The sequence below is a fragment of the Bos mutus genome, chromosome 22, assembly GCF_027580195.1.
Source record: "Bos mutus isolate GX-2022 chromosome 22, NWIPB_WYAK_1.1, whole genome shotgun sequence".
Taxonomy (NCBI): Eukaryota; Metazoa; Chordata; class Mammalia; order Artiodactyla; family Bovidae; genus Bos; species Bos mutus.
The window spans coordinates 30,850,018-30,870,408 of record NC_091638.1 but is presented as its reverse complement, the minus strand read 5'-3'; the positions used below and the strand labels follow the sequence as shown (position 1 = coordinate 30,870,408).

General features: G+C 42.4%; 1 protein-coding gene across 13 annotated transcripts in view; it reads right to left on the bottom strand.

The window, feature by feature from the left end:
* Nucleotides 1–20,391, bottom strand: part of FOXP1 (forkhead box P1) — a 625,652-nt gene that overhangs the window by 73,308 nt on the left and 531,953 nt on the right. For 11 of the 13 annotated variants that reach the window (XM_070359713.1, XM_070359711.1, XM_070359708.1 and 8 more), the window contains 3 exons: nt 19,380–19,466; nt 13,886–14,039; nt 8,318–8,522 (listed from right to left, as the gene is read on the bottom strand). In XM_070359713.1, the coding sequence (XP_070215814.1) occupies nt 8,318–8,522; nt 13,886–14,039; nt 19,380–19,466 (446 nt within the window). The remainder of the gene's footprint in view (nt 1–8,317; nt 8,523–13,885; nt 14,040–19,379; nt 19,467–20,391) is intronic. The other 2 variants (XM_070359720.1, XM_070359717.1) reach the window with 1 other exon arrangement.

The following is a 20,391-nucleotide window of genomic DNA, read 5'->3' as shown; positions in this document are numbered from 1 at the left end:
TCACAGATTCTTGCTCACTGGGCCCCAACACCAGCTGGCTTAAAAACCTCCCTGGTGGGCCAGGGGTTAAGACTTCACCCTCCAAGGCAGGGTGTGCACATTCTATCCCTGGTTGGGAAGCTAAGATCCCACATGTCTTGCAGCCAAAAAATCAAAACATAAAACAGAAGCAATATTGTAACAAATGCAATACAGACTTAAAAAATGGTCCCCATCACACACACAAACAAAATCTTTAAGTTACAAAATGCAAACCAAAACAAACAGAAAAAAACAAAACACTGGACTCTTGGTTGTCATTTAAGCAAGAACCCCCACTAGGAGTTTTCCAAGCCACATGGTCTTCTGTCCACCCTTGGTCTCCCTTTCTACTTGCAGATGGATCCATATGCACCAAAGAAAAGTTTCTATTCATTTAATCCAAGTGGTAAAGAGTGAATTTCAACCAGCCGTTTTTACAGGTAAAAAGACAAACCTAGTGCAACAGGCTATGCACCAGAGCCACCCGAAGGCGAGTCCGCACCCCTTCCTGCTGGACGGTTCCCTTTGCACCCCTGGTGTGGAGTGAATGCTAAGAAAGCTAATGCATGTCAGGTGCTTCCACACAAGTGCAAGCAACTATGAAACAGCTGAGAGCCAACCAAGGCACCAGGTGAAAAAAACCTCTTATCAGCAAGAACAGCTCATCAGAAAACAATGACTAACTTCCACAGTGAGAGAAAACAGGGGTTCAAAATTGATTTTGTGTGAGAAACCTGGCATGTTGGACAGAAACTGCCCACGGTTGAGATTCATATTATGCCATCGCCCAAAGGAAAAAAAAAATTAAAAATCAACTGAATCTCAGAGAAACTTATAAAACAAACCTGACTCTCCAGACCCATGATGTCATTTTATGGGAAAGTATGTATCATTTAAACACAATAAATAGAAAAAAGGTTCTAATGATGGTGTGTTAGGGTAAAAGGTATTTTATTGAGATAAGACACAACAGCCATTTGAAAATAATGGCTGAGTGTTTTTCTTTTCATCACCCCACAAAGTGAATAGTTAAGAAAATCCATAAACCAGTCTCCCAGGATGTGCCACAATGTTAAAGGTTTTCTCTCCTTGTCCTTCCTGAATGTGTGGAATGACAGGAGATGACACAGCATCAGGCTACACCACCCTAAGAAAAGTTTTCCTTCTATTTCTAAAACCCAGGAACAACTGGTTTCAAGCAGAGAGACAAAATGATCGCAGTTCTTCTAAATGTGACGGTCGCCAAACACCCAGCAGTGCTTTGGTGCACAAAAAAGTTAGTAAGTTCCCAGGAGCTTCTTTCGGACATAAGCAGGGCCAGTTTTGCCTTAAACAGGCAGATAGACATGGTACGGCTGATGCTGCCAAGAGCTGGCTCTGGAGCAGAAAGCAGTGCCTCTAATTTAGGCCTCAGCAGACAGCTGCACCCTTGCCTCTTTCTCGTCCCTTACCACACCTGACAGGACATGCTCAGCCTGCTTTCTACAGTCTCCACTGCTTGTCACCTGTGTCCTTGTCACCCCTGCCTTCCGTCTGTGCAAAAAGATTTGGTAGGGGAGAAGAATGGGCTGTAGAGAAAGATGGGGGACTTCTCTCTAATTACTGCCCAATAGACAGGCTGGTCCCAGGCTACCATCTTGGAAGGTTATGGCCTGACCCTGATCCCCAAACTGTATCCCCCGGAGGCTGTAACCCAGAGTCTGGGGTGCAGTTCAGGTGGCTCTGATGAGCAGCCCACCCGGGAACCAGCAGAATGTGGCTGCCACTGGGAGGACCTGAGACTTGGTGACACCCTAGTTCCAGTTCCTACCTGGTCCCTAACTAGCTGTGTGACTCATGCGAGTTATACATTCCCAACAACATCATCTGTACAAGAGGACAGTAACCCACAGGGCTATTGTGAGGGTAAAATGGGAAAAATCAAGATCAAAGCCTTTGTCAAGTCCTTTATGCACTGTGACGGGCACAAAGTAATACCCAATAAATGACAGCTGCCTGAGCATCACCATCATATGCTAGTTTCTGATTCTTTCTAGCAGTAGCAGTATCTGTACTCTCTTGGCTCATACAAGAATGGCAAGCCACTCGTTAAGTGGACTGAAGATGTCTGGGAGAGTCATCAAAATCTGGATGAAAAACTGTCCTTTCCAGCAGTGTCAAAACCCAGGTCAACTGAGCATGCTACCTACGCTGTTTCTCAAACCTGAATGGGCATGTCAAGGACTGCATTTGACCCTGGGACTGGGTGAAAATGCAGACCCTGACTCAGGAGGGCCAGGATAGGGCCTGAGACCCTGCATTTCTAATGAGCTCCCACATGATACCAAAGTTGCAGGTCTACAGCCTCTGAGTAGTAAGAATTTAGGGCTTTTGTTGTTGTTTGCTGTTCTTTAGTCACTTACATGTGTCTGACTCTTTTGTGACCCATGGGCTGTGGCCCACCAGGCTCCTCTGTCCGTGGGATTCTCCAGGCAAGAATACCGGAGTGGGTTGCCATTTCCTTCTCTAGGGGATCTTCCTGACCCAGGAATCAAACCCTGCATCTCCTACATTGGCAGGTGATTATTTACCAAGGAACCACCAGGGAAGCCTAAGAATTTAGGGTAGGTATGACAAAGAAACTCCCGTACCCCATCTCACACCAGTGGAATCCAAATCTTCAGGCCTAGGAAGATGTATGCTTTAACAAACACCTGTAACATTATCATCGGGAAATCTGAGAAACGCTGGTTCAATGGGTAATGTTGGAGTTGGCCAGCTTTTTCTGTAAATGGCCAGATGGTAAATATTTCACTCTTGGTGGGCCATATGCTTTTTGCTGTGACTACTCAAGCCGGCCATTGTAGTGTGTGAAAACAGCCACGGACTACATATCAATGAACAAGCCTCACTGTTCCAATAAAACTTTATTTACAAAATAAGCAGCTGGCCAGATTTGGCTGGTAGGTCATAAATCGCTGACCTCTGTAATATCAGATGCCTCAAGACACATGGGCAAAAAGTAGCCTAACACTTCTGAAGACAATTTGGGACAATCTGACTGCAGATTCACCAAGACAATCTAATGAGGAGGGAAGATCTGGAGCTACTAGTTTGTTTAAGTGCTTCAAATCAAACGAAATATGAAAGAAATTACTTGATTTTCAAAGTACTAAAAAAAAAAAAAGTCGACATGAGGAAGAGCTATTCAGAGTCATGGGAGCTAGAGCTTACTGTTTAAATGTCTGGCTCCAGAGGCCCTAAATATGAATATGAAAATATGCAAAAAGTTAAAGGCTTGTGTAACCGGAAGAGTTCTGAAAGCAAGCTTCTAGAATGTTAGCGAGGAAACCAAGAGCACAACTATTTATTCATCATCAGAGAATTTAGTTTAAAAAAAAAAAAAGAAAAGAGAAACGAAACACCAGGCATGTCTACAATTCAGAGTTCCTTGCCTTTTGAAAACAGAGGGGCCAGTCAACATAAATGTTATTGTTATATAGTCAGATCCACGGCAATATGTCAAAAGGCCACAAATCGAAAACAGAGACTTTGTATCAAGCGAAAGTGTCTGGAAGTCCATGAGCCAAGCAAAAACCTTCAGGGGCTATTTGAAGGTGGCTGCCAGCTGAGAAGCGTGGAAACTGCGAGCAACTGAAATACACGGGGCTGTGTCAATGAATGAGAAGGAAAAGGAAGGTATCTCCTGAGGACAGAAGGCAGGTCAGGCCTCAGAAAGAGAGAGGTTCCTCGACCTGGGTCACCTGAGGCTGTGACAGCAGCTTCAATCACAGAAGAGGCTGCACAACCCAGGATCTCTCAGGAGTTTAAAGAAACGTTTCACCGAACGTTTAAGGAAACCCTGGAACAAATATTTAGAAGGGCTATGCATCTGAGACATATTCGAGTTATAAAACATCTACTAATGGTGGTTGAACTAAAAGCAAAAAGCTGGGAAGGATCAGAGAGAAGGGCCATCTCTGATACGGACTACAGAAGGACAGCTGAAGCAGAATAGAGACCAGATGATGTTCAATGAGGAAGCCCAAGATTTATAAGGCAGGAAGGAAAGTCAGGATACAGTTAAAGAAGAGCGCGCCTTGTTTCACATTTGCCTGTGTGCAAATCCTGCATGGGGTCCATTTTTGCTCTTTATGTGCTGTTTCAGACTGTAAATGATTTATATTTTGCAAATCCTCCCTACCTGCCCTCCCTTTAAGAGAAGCCCAGGAACTGCTTGTCTACCTTACACAGGAAACTCTGGGATTTCCCTTTAAATATACTGATGTGCACACAAAAGGTAAGCCAATACACTGTTGAAGTGAATTTAAATCCAACTTAAAATTTCCTTTAGGAGCACTGACTTTAACTTATCATAATTAAGTATTCATTTCTGTGCTGAATGGAATCTCTTAAGTCCAGTTTTACAAACTAAAAGAGAGCCTTGAATCTGCGTCTCAACTATGAGACTAACCAGTTCTATGACCCTAGGTCACTTATTTAATCTTAATGAATCAACTTCCTCATCTGGAAAATGGGTATAACAAACCCTGCTGCTTCCCAGTGGTCACGTGGCTAAAATGAGACATCACTCCAAAGGCAAGAGTTTAGCCAGTTGCTTGGCACAGGGACAAAAAAGATTAAATGTGAGTTTTCTTCCCCTTCCCTAGCGCATCATAATATAATGTGATATTTAGAATTTTAATTCAGGCAATTACTTAAGTAGTAATTGCTATTTGTATTTACATAGCTGCTTTGATCCAGGAAGCTCAAAGGGCTTTACTAAATTTAGCATTTTAATAAATGTTTCATTTGCATGGCGTTGATTTTGTTTACCCACACCAAAACTCGCGATTTCTTAAAGTGAGATAGTCAGACGGTTGAGAAAAACGAGATAATATCTTTGTGTTTACAGGTATCCCAGGTCGAAGTTTTGTCTATTTACCAAAGAAGTCAGGACGCCCTGGTCCTGCGGAATGAAATGACAGTAAGAGGATGTGCCTGCCTTGCTCTGCAGCTGTTTAGATCCTGCCTGAACTTCATCCCCACCACACTTCTCTCAGGCCTGACAACACAGGTATGTCTACTGCACCAATGAATTTATATATATATAATCAGCACAATAAACATTATTGAATTCTCGGAAGAAAATCAAAGCACGGAGTGCAGTGCCTGTGCTGAATTCTAATGATGCGGAAGGTCCGTGATTGCACTGGGACAGGATCTTAACAAGCCTTGATTTGAGCGCTGGCATCCGCCTCACAAATCACATGGGCCGCTCCTCCCCTAATGATGCTGAATATTGATACATGTCTCTACCCCGCACAACAGGGAAGTGGGTTTCTACTGGCAATCTTTACCAAAGTGTGTGTGTGTTTTTTTTTCTTCCCTTCTCTACACTCAAGGGTTTACCCTGAATGATTTAATTATAATTTTCCTTGTGTAAGACAAATTAAAGAGGAGAGTAGGAGTGTCGTGCCAAGCACATTATTTATCTCCTTAACAGATTGCAGCTCACCAAACCCCAGAGCTGCTGCAGCGGTGGCTGCTCACGGGAGCCCGAAGGATGCACGGGGGCAGGCGGCGGGGGGAGGAGCCTTCCACATGGCATGGAAATCCTGACTTTGAAAAGCAAACCACAACTCTCACAATGCTACCTTGGGCCCTATGAATTTCCACACGGAGTACTCCCAACTCCTTTCAGAGAGAATTCTTAAAGCCGGTACCCCAAGACACAGCTCCAGGAGCAGCACTGGGGGTGGGGAATATTATGTAGAAACCAAGGGAGAGCTTCAAATGAGATACATTTCACAAATGCTCCTGGTGAGTAAGGGATGAACTTCTCAAAGGGACTCCTGAGACAAATGACAACTCACTGTGTAAGGGAGATGAATTGTGAGAGGGATAACTTTTATAAAAAACCATTTCCCACTATTTAAATAGCAATATCCCCCATGGGATTTTAAAGTAAACCATCAGATGGTAAAACCATAAAATACTCATTATTAAGTCCTTATACACAAAGCTGAATAATAATTCAATTTGTAGTGATCAGTTCTGTAAGTTTGTAACTTTTTGACTTATCTTTAACTTAAGGTGCTCTGCTCATCTCTCTTATTTGTCACTTTCAGTTAAAATGTGATTAGAATTTGATCCAGTCCAGCCATTTCTAGGAACCTACCACATGATATAAACTCAGAGGTCCCAGAGATTAAGTAGTAGCATATAATTTCATAGTTGCTTCTTCTTTGCATGTACAGTTGGAGAAGTCAGCCTGTTTTTACATCCAGATTAATGCTCAATGAAATCTGAATTCTTTCCTGATCCTTATTCTAATGCTGGCAGGTAGTACAATGAAGATTAAGCCCAACTTTTGTGCAGACACATAAGGACCATAAAACGAGAAATCCAACAAACTTATTCTCCTGGAATTAGACTGTCTCTGAGATCCATTTACTTTCAAATGCACCTTAAGACATGAAAAGGGCTATTCTTCTCTATTTGCCTCCTTGCTAATCTACTACCTGACCCCACGTATATAACCTTTTAGAATGAAACTGAGCACACTGCATCTAAACAGGGAGAAACTTCTATGTCACAGGAAATCTGTGCAGGCGCCACAACAGCCGACGAGATTACAATAAATACTCTAAGTGTATCAGCTGGCGTTTTTCCCTGTATGGCCCCCTTTGCTACCTATGGATAAAGATGTTGCTGTAAATGGACAGCATCAACCTCAGGACACCAAAAGCAAGTAGAGCAAAGGACGACAACCTAGAACCTTTTCTTTAAAAGCTATCTAAGGTCTAGGGTTTTTTTTTTTTTTTTTAAATTACAAAGCATTCTAAGACCTTATACAGCAAGAGCTAAGACTGGTCTCCAGACATACAAACCTATCCTCACTGGAAACAAAAAAGTCACATTTGGTCCAATGTTTCCAAACTAATTTTTACTGTCAACCATTCTATTTTTCAAGCTCCTCTAAACCAGTAAGTTAAAAGCAGCTTTTAGTTCTGCTGTGTCTGCCACAGAAACTCCAAAGTGATGTTAGAAGGACAGCTGCAAGCTTTGGCTAAAACATATATAATTTCATCTCCAGAAACCTCTCATGGTGTTTGGGTTTGAACATGATACACACACACCAACACATACATAAATATTCAGGTACTATTTTCTGTGATTATTAAGCTCTAAATGGATCAAGCACTGCTGGTATAAAGATATATATCTAATTAAATCAGTGGGCTTCATGTTCAACATTTTAAGAAATATATGAGATTATATGTGTACTTGCTTAAGTGAAGAAGATAATTAAAAAATCTTTCACTTGGTCCCTTTATAAAAAAAAAAAATTTGGTTTTTCTGAATGGAAATGACATTTGCTATCACCTATGACTTTTAGGGTTTCTTTTCTTCTGTGCATGGACACTCTGCATACGAGCTACATAGGAAACAGGTTAAAAATACATCAAAAAAAAAAGTTTTATATATGTATTTTCTATTTTGAAAAAGCACTGAATAGTAGTATTGTTTCTGGGTGCTAAGGTATAATAATATGGATTCACAGCTTCCTTTTATTAGCACTGTCTGTTCACATGATGTATTTTGGATCTCTCAAAATACCTCAGCTTCAACTAACATCCAAGTGAAGCTCAGGGCAATTTAAAAATATAAAGTGTTAACTTCCAAACAGGAATACGGAAATTGAGTCAATGCTACCATATAGACCATGACCTGGATAAAGTGGTTCTGTATGCCTGTGTGTGCGTATATGTGGACCCATTCCATCAGTCCATCCTGCAAACCTTCACTGACAGTCTATTGAGAAAAAAAAAAAAAAAACCTGAACACTTTGGGGACACAACGGTGAAACAGATGGGCCCCCCGCCTTCAGGGAGGGAACTGTAGAGTAGTGTACATTTTATCTTTGCTCAAACTGTAATTCAACACAGCCTACAGTAGACACTGCTATTTCCTTAGAAAGCACGTGAAGACAAGGAAAGCACCTTGTATGCAGTGGACACATGGCAGAAAGAGGAGGCCTGGAAGCCCACCTCATCCAAAAGAGAGATCGAAAGACTGCCTGGGTTCCTAAGCTCAGGTTCCATCTATGTAAGTGCTAATTCCACGTTGAAAAGGTGACAATAATTAGATGCTTCACACCCACACCACATTGAATACATTCTTAAGTAATTATACGCACACTCCAGTCACATGGATCCAATTAGGGATCACCGAGATAGATACGGCGAGGAGAGGCCACCCACCCCTCCGCCTTACAGCCAGCTTCGGACACATCTCAGATTTGCGTTCCTACCTTTCCCTTTTGGGAGTGTGGACTGACAGCTGTCCATTGGTAGAGGCATGTGGGTTCATTATTAAGGAGGTCTTGGAAGGTGCAGAGGAAGAGACACATGTCGTGGTCAGATCCAAACTGCTGTGATTGTTGCCCGTGGTTTCTTCTGTCGTATGAGCACTTGTCACTTCTTTCCAGAGCTGCTGCAGTTCTGTTGGAATCATGCCTGAAACAAACAAATTGGATAATTAAATCAATTAACAGCTAATTCCGTCCTCTTCAAACAGTAATTAAATCAAAGAGTCAGTAAACAAAGCCTAGTGTTAGGGGTTTTTTGGTGCATGCAGTTTTTTTTTCCTTCCCTCTCAACTAAGGCAAATACGGTAGGAAGGAATGGGTCCTCCACCTGAAGTGCCCTCATCACACATAAAAGAATCCCATGAAAAGGATTCAGAACACAGCTATTTTTCGCAAAGACTGTATGCGTCCATCCAAACTGTTGTTTCTAGACCGCTGGGGTTAAAAAAAATGTAGATAGATGTTACTGTATTTTTAGACACAAAGAAGGGCTCAAAATAAATTTGTTCAACTCTACTATTATGACAACATGAACCACAAAATGAATAATTTTTGTGCTTAAGTCTTAAATGATGACAAATAGCTTTGTTATTAAATATAGTTTTTATTAATCACTTTTAGACATAAATTATGAATTCATATCGTCTTCCTGAAATGCTTTTCAACTTTTAACAGTCAAATTGATTATACTATGATTATTTCATTAACACACCTATCTTCCTCATTAATTTTGGTTTCTTGTACCACATGCTTAATTGATGGATGTGTCTACTGAAAAACTGTATAACTTTTTATACAAGTAACACTATTATTACTGTCATTTCTTAGATCCATGCTAATGAACCATTGCAGAATGAAATGAAAACGTGAAAGAAACTTGGAGCAGTAAAGTTCTCTTGCTCTTTAAGGGGGTCACAATGGATGTGAGTCTTGGGCAGGAAGAGTCACCTTGTTTTTTTCCTCCCAAGAAGAGATTCAATCAGTATGTCAATCTCACTATTGTGGGCACGAAGCCTTTATGCTGGCAGCATGCCTCTACAGCCCAGGATTTCCAAATCTGACCTCAAGGCATATTCCAGTGCATACACGCACAGAGGAAACATAGTCTGAATGGCAACTGACAACCACCACCTAGGAGGACAACTTGGAAGAAATCACCACCCCTGACATCACAAGGCAATGCACATTAGAACTGGACGTCTGGATCTCAGTTCATTGTCTCAATGAACTGGAACCGAGCTCTCCTAGCAAGCCTGCCATTTTCTAACTATATAGCAGGAACTGAAACAGGCACGTTTCTGACCAAACCTAAGGTATTGAATTTAAAAAGAAGGCTGTGTGCATTATATTCATTTGAAACACATAATAAAAAATGCCAAGGTCTAAATTTAATTTATTTTTGTCATTTAGAATACAATGGATAGATAATCATCTCAACGTGATCAGCCAAACATCTTTACTTTGCTAAACTGTTAAAGATTTTAATTATGCTAGCATTGGAGAGCACTGGTCTAATGAGGCGATGGACTCCAGAGAATCCGAGTGGTTAAGAACTGTGAAATGAGTCTGATAGGATTTTTTTATATTCACCGTGGATCGTTTGCATATCAAAGAGGAGTAAATTATTGCACAGCAGACCAATAACCTTCCCCGCCTTTCTGAGAGGAGCGTTAACAAAAACAGTTGGTCTCTCCTAACGGTTCTCCAAGAAAATGTTCAAACGCTTGAGTCTCTGCAATTAATATATATTATAAAAGAGGCCTCAAATGATACATTAAGTGGTCAGATATTCTTCGAATGCGTCGACAGCCAAGTCAGTTTTCTTCTTCCTTCATAAAAATCAAATGCCAATTATATTTTGATGGATTTTGTCCCAAATGAGCATTTAGTTATTAGGCATATTCAATTATTACTTGTCCCCTGAAATTAAACCTCGGAGGCAAATTAAACAAAGGGAAAGGTCACCACACAATCCTGTGTCCAGTTCTGCTGCATCTCAGCTATTTTTTTCCAACACCTAGTGAGGTGATGTGCAGGGTGGGTTGGTAGCTAACAGGCCGCCACTGATGTCTGCACACCAGCAATTACCTGGGAAGATGGCTGACCCTCGGATCACTGTTTATTCAATTGAAACAATAGTGAATAGGCTTGTCTGTGGATGATGGCACACTGACATAAAGCCCTACAAGTCAACATCCAGTTTTACTTTCTGGGGAGTAAATACACACAAAAAGAACAAGCCGCCTAGTTTTTCAATTCAAACTAATTGATTTCTGGGTCAAGGTGCATAGGAGGTGGGTTTCTAACCACTGTGTTAACACTTTCCCTCTGATAGAAGCAGCACTTGGAAGCTGTTTCAAAACTAAGCTGTTTATCCAGCAAATAAAGACAAAGAGAAATGCCCTGTTATACTTATTAGGCCCACAATGCACATTAATGTCTCTCTCCTCTCCTTCTAGTCCAATGGGCTAGCAAATCAGTTTCTTCGTCCACAGGGAGAAATGGTAAATAAAATAGTAACTCACTGACTGACAACGAGGTATCCTTCTGGGTCAAATTTCAATGTGATAATTACGGTGAAGAACACTCGCATAAGACTCACAGAAAGGCAGTCAAATCGGTCTCTTCCATCAATGTTACACCTTGTTAGTGATGTTAAACTGTTATTTCAGTGAATAGTATCTACCAAAGGATGCTGTTATTTGACAACCGAGATCTCACGATAGAATTAAGACAGATAAAAGGTAAGCTAGTCACTCATCAGACTAAGGGGACATCAAATGTCCAGAAAGCATGCATTTTTTCCAAAATGGTAGGTAGGAATAATAGTCCCAAGTTAAACAAATCCATTAACAGGTACATCAGCAGACATGCAATTTTCTTCCAACAGTAGTTTATATTTAAAAAAATTAAAAACTCAGAATGATATTAAAAGTATATTTCTTTATGGAATTACAGGTGCTAAGGAAGATGATATGATTAAAGCCATCAGGGGAAAAATAGACATGCTAATAATACAAAACAGGGAGAAGGCCCTCCAACAGCCCTAAAAACATTTTACAAAAAAAAAAAAAAAAAAAAAGGTCCTTTCGTTTCATAACCTAAAACCTCCAGGGGAAAAAAAAGAGTCTTCAAAATATTACTCTGTCTGTTCCAATACTGTGATATTTACATGCACGTTTAAGGCAACTTAGCCAAGACCGTGCAGGGATGTAAAAGAATCATGGTGAGTACATCCTGAAGTGAGCGTTACTAGCATTTTCAACACACAGACCCTGTGCCTGCCTACATGTCTTTTTCCAGGACAACTGGCCCCTTCATTATAAAAGAAGCGCAGACACAGGTTTAAAAAATGTATGTTGCGGGGACAGTTGACAGATTACCGTTCACGGAACTCAATTTTACAATCCCAGGTATCACTGGCTCTAAGACAAACAGAGTTGATCAACCTTTTTTTGTCCTTGTACTTCCATACCCAGGTGACCATGTTCAAGCAAGCAGAAAGTTGATTTAAACCTCATAATGACATCAGTTTTAAGTCATCATCTCTCTGATAAAAAAAAAAAAAACAAAAAACAGTGTTGTAGTCCAACATGACTGAATTCTCCAGCCACTTTGGGCAAGGGGTTAGGGGACACAAAACCAGCCTTTTGATTCCAAGAGAGATGGCTATGACACGGGTGGTTCACTTCACTAGGAGAAATGTTTATATTTGCGTTTATGCATTTTGGGCACACATAAAGACACCCCCTTAGACTATAAATATGCATCTTCTTAATGTTGCGGGGGCTAAAGCGTTAGAGCCGACTGCTAAGCATATCAATCAATGCCATGACTAGTGAATTACCTACCGGTGTCTCTGATATGTTACTGCAGAGATTACACTTCATGCATCACCACATTCATTTCTTTCACATTACATGTGAGCTTGTCTTGTCACTGCCCAATTGCCCTCTTTTGGACAGCTTAACTGATGGACTATAACAATGAACCTGAGTGAGCACACTTAATAGTATAGGAGCGGTAGGAAAAGACGAGCGAGGTAGAAGCGGAGTCCAGTGGGTGTGTCAGCCAGCCGGCGGTGTTGCCAACAATAAATACGAAGATGTAATTAATGCACGTTATAACATTTTGCAAGCACAAAAGTGCATTAGCCCATGTGTCTTCCCCGCCCGACCCCCGCCCTGGCATTGCTCAGTTACCAAATCTTCTATTTTGACAGCAATGGCGATATTGATTATATATTGCGTGGATGAGCAGTAATAGCAGGAGGAGGAGGGGAGGTGAGAGGGAAGTTAAAGGAGGAAAATGTCCTGGTCTCAGCATTAAGACATAAAGAAAACCCAAAGAACCTCAGGAGGGACACAAGTTGGTTGTGGTTGACTCAAGAGACTCAAGGCAGACATGCCTCACTGGCTCCACCTGACACCAAAAGTTACTGAACACATGGCCATGCCTTCAGCACCATGAGGGGAGAAAGAGTTTTCATATTATGAACTGTCTTCATAGTTCCAAGACACCAAAGGTTTTAGCTGCCAGTCTTGAAGGCACACATACACATACACCCGAGTCCACCATGGGCCGTGAAGAGGCAAATGAAATCCACTGTACCATGTAAGGACAGAGGAACTGTATTTCAAAACACAGCATGACTTTCTTCTTTCCTTCCCTCCTTCCTTTCCTTCTGGCTGGTTCTGAATGATTCATTTGTGTATCACATTACCCACGTGAAAGTTAGAGTTGCTGCAACCCAGAGGGATGTCCTAGGAACAGCAAAAGTACTCATTTCTGTCTGACGGGCAACATCCATTGAAAGAACATGTCAATGGCTTTTCCAAAGAAATTTCTAAATACATGAAATCTCACTCCTTTTCGAAGAGCTCCAATTCTCAAAAATGAGCTGGAGATGGACAAGTTACCTGTTCTAATAGGTGTAGTAGAATCAACTTGCTCAAAAACCAACAATCAAGTGAATGCAAAAGAGAGAGATTCCAACAGAAAACCCCCTTGGTTTCTATAACAGCAAGAGATGAATCACAATTGTTTACCTGAATTCCTCCCTAGATGTTAAAAAGAGACATTTCAAAGGCATTACTACGATTTAAAACAGAGCAAGTTACAGGATGTACAATGTATCCAATGTATCTTAAAATGACTAACGAAAGCCTTCAAGAAAATGTATTTGTGATTCCAAACCGAAAATGTAAGAAGATCTGATTAAAATGCTCCATTAAGACAGAGCAGTACTGCCTCCTCTCCTGCAACATTTTGATCCTGTGACATTGGTGAAGTCTGCAGACTGCCCTATGTTGTCATCTTGGCACTCACAAGCCCTCTGGCTTCTGGAAGGGTCCATCACTGTTACCTGAGCTGGTTTTGCCTCTAAGTGCACAACTGCGTGTTTTAAACAATCTCCTTCATGATGAGCTGGAAGGAGACCCCACTCCCCTCCACCCCCATCACTGCCCCAGGTCTTGAGAGACCAATGCCTTCTGCATCATCAACGCTTACCTTGAGTGAGAGGTTGGAGGGGAAGGGCGGGCTGCCCTGGCTGGATGGTTAGAAGGCCCTGGCGCTGCAAAGACAGGAGGTGTTGCTGCTGTAACTGCTGCATCTGTAAAAGTTGCTGCTGGAAAGCCAACTGCTGGGTAGCCACCTGCTGTTGCTGAAAGAAATCAGGCAGGGAAAAAAAAAAAAGAATGAGATGGCCACTGCCCAGGGAAGGTGAAATAGATAGTGGTCTTCAAATACCCTGTCATCAGCCAGGACTGAGAGTGGTCACCAGAGCTTCGTGGAAGGCTCCGGCTCAAGGCCGCCTTCAAGGGGACAAAGCAGAGCACCTCTGAAGAGAAACGAGGAGGCGGGGGGTGGAGGCCCTTTCTCCTGCCGGCTCCCACAGAAAGACAATTTGCCAGTCAAGGCAGTTTCTCCTGTGGTTGGAAAGGCCTGAGTTTTTGCAGGCAGAACGTGGACTTCTAGACTCTGAAACCTGTAATGAGGCACACGAGAAGTCAGGTTTCACCACTCGAGGTCTAGAGGGATTTGAACCCTGAACCCTGAGGTGTGAAGGAGCAAGCTGCCTCTGTCCCGCCTGCACAGGGAGAAGCTTTTAACTACTCTGTTTATCACTTCTGACATAAATAAATGAGAAAAAATCAGACCTTTGAAGAAGAAAAACTTCATCTAATATTGTTAATTAGCCATGACAAACGATGAAATAACATTGTAAATCTTTCATAGAAACAGCCACTAGATTTTAATTACACACATTCATAATTTAGCAAACAACATCGCACTCAGCTGTGAGTGCTTAATATGAAGGACACTTTAAGCTGCAGATGCCTTCGCTTGGCTTGAGTTTCAGAAACCCCAAGGTCTGCTGGCTGGTCGTGCTTCCCTACCTGCTTTGTTCTTGAAAAGAAGGGGCTCTGCGATATGATAAATATCTTTCTGTTGATTGGACAATGACAGGAGGAAAACTTTTGTTGTGTAAAACATCAATACATCATTCCTGTGTTTAGCAGGCCTTGCTCCAGCCAAAAAAATTAATGTAGATTTCCTCAGTAATTATCTGAGTGATAGAAAGATAATACAGTGCAGTATTACAATAAATAGAAGGAAATTATCTAATATCCTTAATCTGTGAGGAATCAAATCGAGGTGGAGGTCTTAGCCACATTATGGCTAACAATTATGAAAGAAAAATTAACCCTTCTTGGGGAAGGGAGTTCTGGAACCAGAAAGGAAAAAGAAAGGAAAAAGGTTCTTTAAGAAAAGCCACAAGATTTGTTTTCCTGATTCTGAGTATTATTCAAAACATGAGAGAGACATTCCCAACCAAGAGGACTACATAACCCTTTCAGAGCCTCTCCTAACTACACTTCACAAACAACTGCATTCACTTAACCTAACACATGACCTTGATCTGATACATCCATAAAATGGCATATATACCAAGACCTTCTGATGCAAAGTTCAAAGGAGGAGAAAAATAGTGGTTTCCTTTTGGTCTCCATGTAGTTTATTTTACAGTAAAAACCATCATTCTCATATTAGCAACCAATTTCAGACTTACTACCATGCCACTGAGAAAGTTAATTGAGTTTCACTCCAAAAAACAAATTCTATACCACTAACAACAAAAATTTAAATAAATTTAAATGAAAAGCCAGTGTTTTCATTTGAAGAACAGCATGCATAAAATGATCCAATTGTTTTCACCCCTTCCCAAGTTATCACATTAATGTAAAACCCAATGATAGTTATATTCATGTCAAAATGATTTTTTCACTTCTTCAACAGATATTAATTCATGACGCGTTTACAAAAGGTGGGGGAGGGGAGGAAGAGAAGAAAAAACAACATGGGTGCAATAAAAGATGAGGGATTCAGCTCCTGCTGAAGTAGAAAGTCATGGGGCGGGGGTGCCGGGGTCTGCGGAGGGTGTTTCCTGTCCAACTGTAAATGAAATGTTTAGAAATTCTGTATTTATATAAAATGACTGATGGCTGCTCTGTTGTCTCTGTGGCCATCCCTAGGAAAAGCTCCTGAGAGCTGTCCGTGTTTGAAAAGCCAGGATATAAAAGTATACAAGGCCCATTGTCCAAAGAAAGAATTTAAAAGCAACACTGGTTGCCAAACTGTGCTCCCCACCCAGTTACCAAACACAGGATACGAGCCGTTTGTTTACTTCTCACAATTGAATGCATACAAAAAAGGTCTCCGCGCAGTCCCCTGGACAGGTCAGTAGTCGGTGTTAAAATGCTAAAATGCCCTGATAAACCTTGCATTTCGGATCCCCTCCCTAGCTCTGCAGTCAAAGGTCTGTTTTCCTTTCTTCGGCTCCTCCCTACCGCCTAACATAAACTGTCATAACTACCCAGGACAAACGGCCCTTTTAAAACAATCAACTTAGCCTACCTCGCCCGCACAGGATGGGATCTTTTTTTGTGGCCTGACTTAAAATTAACTCTGCCTTCGCTTTTCCACACCCGTCCTGTCAAATAGTAATGAGCCGTCACTTAAGAACTAGCTGTATGGGGCTACAGAGTGCCCATCTTCCCAAGAAGGTCTCAGGTCTGAACTCAACAACTTGAGGCAACTTTAGGAAAAAAAGAGGCTAAAGTATGTTGTTCTGGCCCAGGATCAAGTATCTTACTGCAGAGGTGATCAAAAGAGGGAAAAGGCGGGGAGAGGGTGGCTGACGATTCAAAATTATGAGCCACTAATGACTGGGGATTCAGTAAATTAATACACTTGTTCCATCTGTCAACATCCAAGTTCAAACCTTGTTAAAATCCTAACCAGCAGTCCACATCATGAAATTACTACCATGTGACTCTACTTCATGGTAGCACAAAAGGACCACCACCAGCATAGTACTTTCAGGAGGCCCCCTTACCTGAGGGACATAAAGATAGCCTGGTCATTGTTACGACAGGACCTGGTGACATTCAGTGGTACTGTGAACACACCAGTAGAATCCAAGGGGACATGCTGTAGGTCTGGGCCCGCTCACCCCTCAGGATGTGAAGGCAACACCACCTTTACCATCAAAATGGATGGTGAAGTGTGACCGCAACATACCCAGTGTCCTGGAGACGCTGAACACTACCTCTGTCACGTAACCACCGTCCCCTGGTTCAGACAGAGTGGCCCCCTTTTCTCCCCCACCCCCCTCCCAAATTCTAACACCACCAGCGTGTCTGTGCACCCGAGATGCCCCTTCCCTTTCTGAAGGCAGCAATTTGGGCGAGTTAACTTTTATCCTTCCTTCTGCTGTGTAACTTTCGCCTTTGCATTTCTTTATCTGCCCTCTGAGCTCATCTGAACTTTCATGTTCTCCCAGCATGCAGACGTGCATTCCAAACTATGTCTAACAGACCAAGTAAGAGGTTAATAAGAAGTGGCAACAGAAAGGAAAAACACAATCCCTGGTAACTGATAAGAATGACAGTGCGGCCCTTTTTTGTTTGTCTTCAAATATAGAGTTAAAGATCTTTAAAAAACTAAATTTTGATGCCTTTGAAAAGAAAGAAGCACAAAATAACAACAGGGGGTTATTGCCTGCGAGCCACAGGGGAGAAACTCCATAATTCTTATTCTCCCTTTTGAAGGCTGTTAGAAATCTGATTCAAAAAAGCAACAGCAGAAGGGGAAACCTCTTGAGGCTGTAACCATTTCCTGTGATCATGCATAATGTGCTTCAAAAGTGGGTTTTTACCAATTCTGTTGATCAATTGCACCTCCTTCATATCCCTTCTTTTTTCTGCTGTGTTTACATCTGATGTGACTCCGTGACAAGCACTGTCTGAGACTGTGAAACAGGCCTGTCATGTTGATTTATGGGCGCATCAAACCACAACTTGTCCAAACTGAAGCTCGCAGTTCATTAATTAGAGAGTTGTGACTTTGAAGTCAGCTTTCAGACTGTGGTTTTTAACATTTGGCTTAATTTATATGCTCTTGAATGTGGATCTCTAAGGAAAAAACTGAAATTCCCTTCTTGTCTTTGAACTTCTTTTGACCGCACAATAATCATTTCTTTGTCCAGAGTGATGCCTGCAATCCCAGAGTCATTAACGCGCATTGAACTGCCACTGATGAGTAAGCCCTACTGAATTAGAAAAACAGCCAGCAAAACAAAGCTGAGAGCCTTCTGCACAGTGATATCTCACAATTACATGCCTTCCCTCCCTGTGCCATTTCCATTTTAATTACTGTTAGTCCTTTAGATTTACATTTTAGACACTTTTTAATCTGTTCCCTTTTTTATTATAGCAGCACCCGGTAGCGCGGCACCGTACTTAAGGTTGTGTCAGCAGTTTCATTAAAACACCTCCTCCCCTTCAGCCCCAAACTGCCCCTACTCTGCAGGGGTTTCCATCCAGGCTGCTAACCAGGACTCCAGGGTGAACCCTTGGCAGAGCAAGGAAAATGTACCCAGTTTGTGCAGAGCGAGGAACCGGCACAGTGAGAATGGCTGGGTCATTCCCAACGTGCGAAAACAGGCGTTTCCAGGCACCCGTGCTCCTGAGACGGCCAGGGACAGAGTCACCTGGCAGGACTCCTTCTAAGCTGAAGGCAGGGGCTGCCTGCTGCAGGCCAGCAAAGAAGCTGTTCAGCGGGACTGCGAGCTGTTTACCAAGATCTACATTGTCATTCCGAGGAGAATACTCAAATGCAAAGAATTTCAGTCCACCGTGAAAACATGCAGAGATAAGTGACATTGGATAACTTTGAAACGGGAAGAGAGATGTCACGATAACACACACATGCCCAGAGATACTCCCTCATCTGACCAAGCCTCGGCCACACTGAGTCGCATAGAAGGTAGGACAGAAACCCTGCCTGGGAAGGTCTTCCCTTCTGTTGAGAGAATCCTGTTACCTAACTGGGCAGTAGGCACACATGATCACCATGCCCACTTACAAAGGCCTGCATACACAGAAGATATCGCAATACACAAGTTCTTCTCAGGAAGACACAAATAATCCAAGCCTGCCATTAGCAATTATGAACCATGCAACTTGGAAGAAGTTGTTCAACAAAGATGGGGTGTTCTGAACCCTGCTCTAACTTTTGGCATAAGGGATTCTTTTTCTGAAGGCAAAAGCCATCACCAACACCCAAGCTCTTGGAGCTGGGAGAAAAAATATCAAGTGCACGCCCAGGTAAAATTTCACTGGGAGCACTTCACCTCCCCCAGCTAAATCTCAGCTCAGCGGTGCGTTTGCAAAAGTCACCCTAAAGGTTCGGCCCAGCCTCCTCTTCCCAGCGCCCATACGAGGTACACCTGTAGCAGTGTTCAAAAATACGTGGCAGCCAGTGAACAGAACCCAGAAAAATCTGAAAGAAAACAGGACAATAACTCTCAGTCTGAAAGCTGAGAACCGATAGAGTCAGCTCAGTTGTGCAATCATTTAAAAGATGAATGACAGTTTAATAGCCATGAGATAGTCCTCTGGGATCTGTGGTTTGAAAGTAAAATATGTATTGTCGGTACCTCTTTAGGCTGTTTTCCAGCATGTTGTTGTAAAAGTTGAAGCTGCAACTGTTCCTGTTGTTTTTTATAAAACTCTTGAAGCTGCTGCTACAAAGGAAAAAGAGGACGGTAAGTAACAGAGGGCACTGCCAAGCCACTGTCCCTTTCGGTGCCATACACAAACTGTGATTTGAAAAATAGCATCCTTTTATCTGTAATGGCCTGACCTTTAGTTTGAAACTCGACAATAAATTTCAGTGCATGCTGACTCTTCTTGGCATTATTGTTTGAAAAGTAATCTCCAAAATGAACTGATGAAAAACATACCATTTTTCTACACAAACTAATTAAAAGAAGGCAAGGAATGACCTTTGATTGTACAACAAAGCTAAAGCGCCCTTGCTGAGGGAGTCTGGTGAATCTCTACTGCAGATTGTGCATGCTCACTCAGTGTCAGGCTCGGGCGGTGCTGGGGGCTGTTCCGTGTGGACATCACCGTGTGGCCAGTTCCCTCTGCATCCAGTCCCCACCACCTTGCCTCAGCAGCTCCCATCGCTATGGTCCCGAATCCCCTCTATCTGGTTCAGGGGTCCATCAAAGCAGACTATGAGGTCCCCATGGCACCATGGCAGCCAGAAGTTTACTTCAGCATCAGCAGACACAAAAGGGGTAAAACCAACTGTGCACCTGACCGTTAACAAACTCCAAGATGTTTCCTGATGTTGAAAAGTTCTGTTCGCTTCTGAGTTGAAATGGGGACTTTGAGAGCTGTCACATTTAAACCTGCTCCTGACGTGCTCTCGTTTTGCTTTGATTCACACCATTTAGAAGCCTCTGGGCTTACCAAATAAAAGAGCGCAAAGCCCCCTAAGCCGAAAAGATCTTACTTCTACCAAGTCCAATTACAGCCCTAATCTCAGTCCATCGGGTACTCTCCCGGCCCAAACCCTCACGGCTTTGGCAGGGTCCCTCTCTTTCAGGGATGCAAAAGCAGTTGATCACCCAGGGACCAATGTACATCCCACCCCACGTG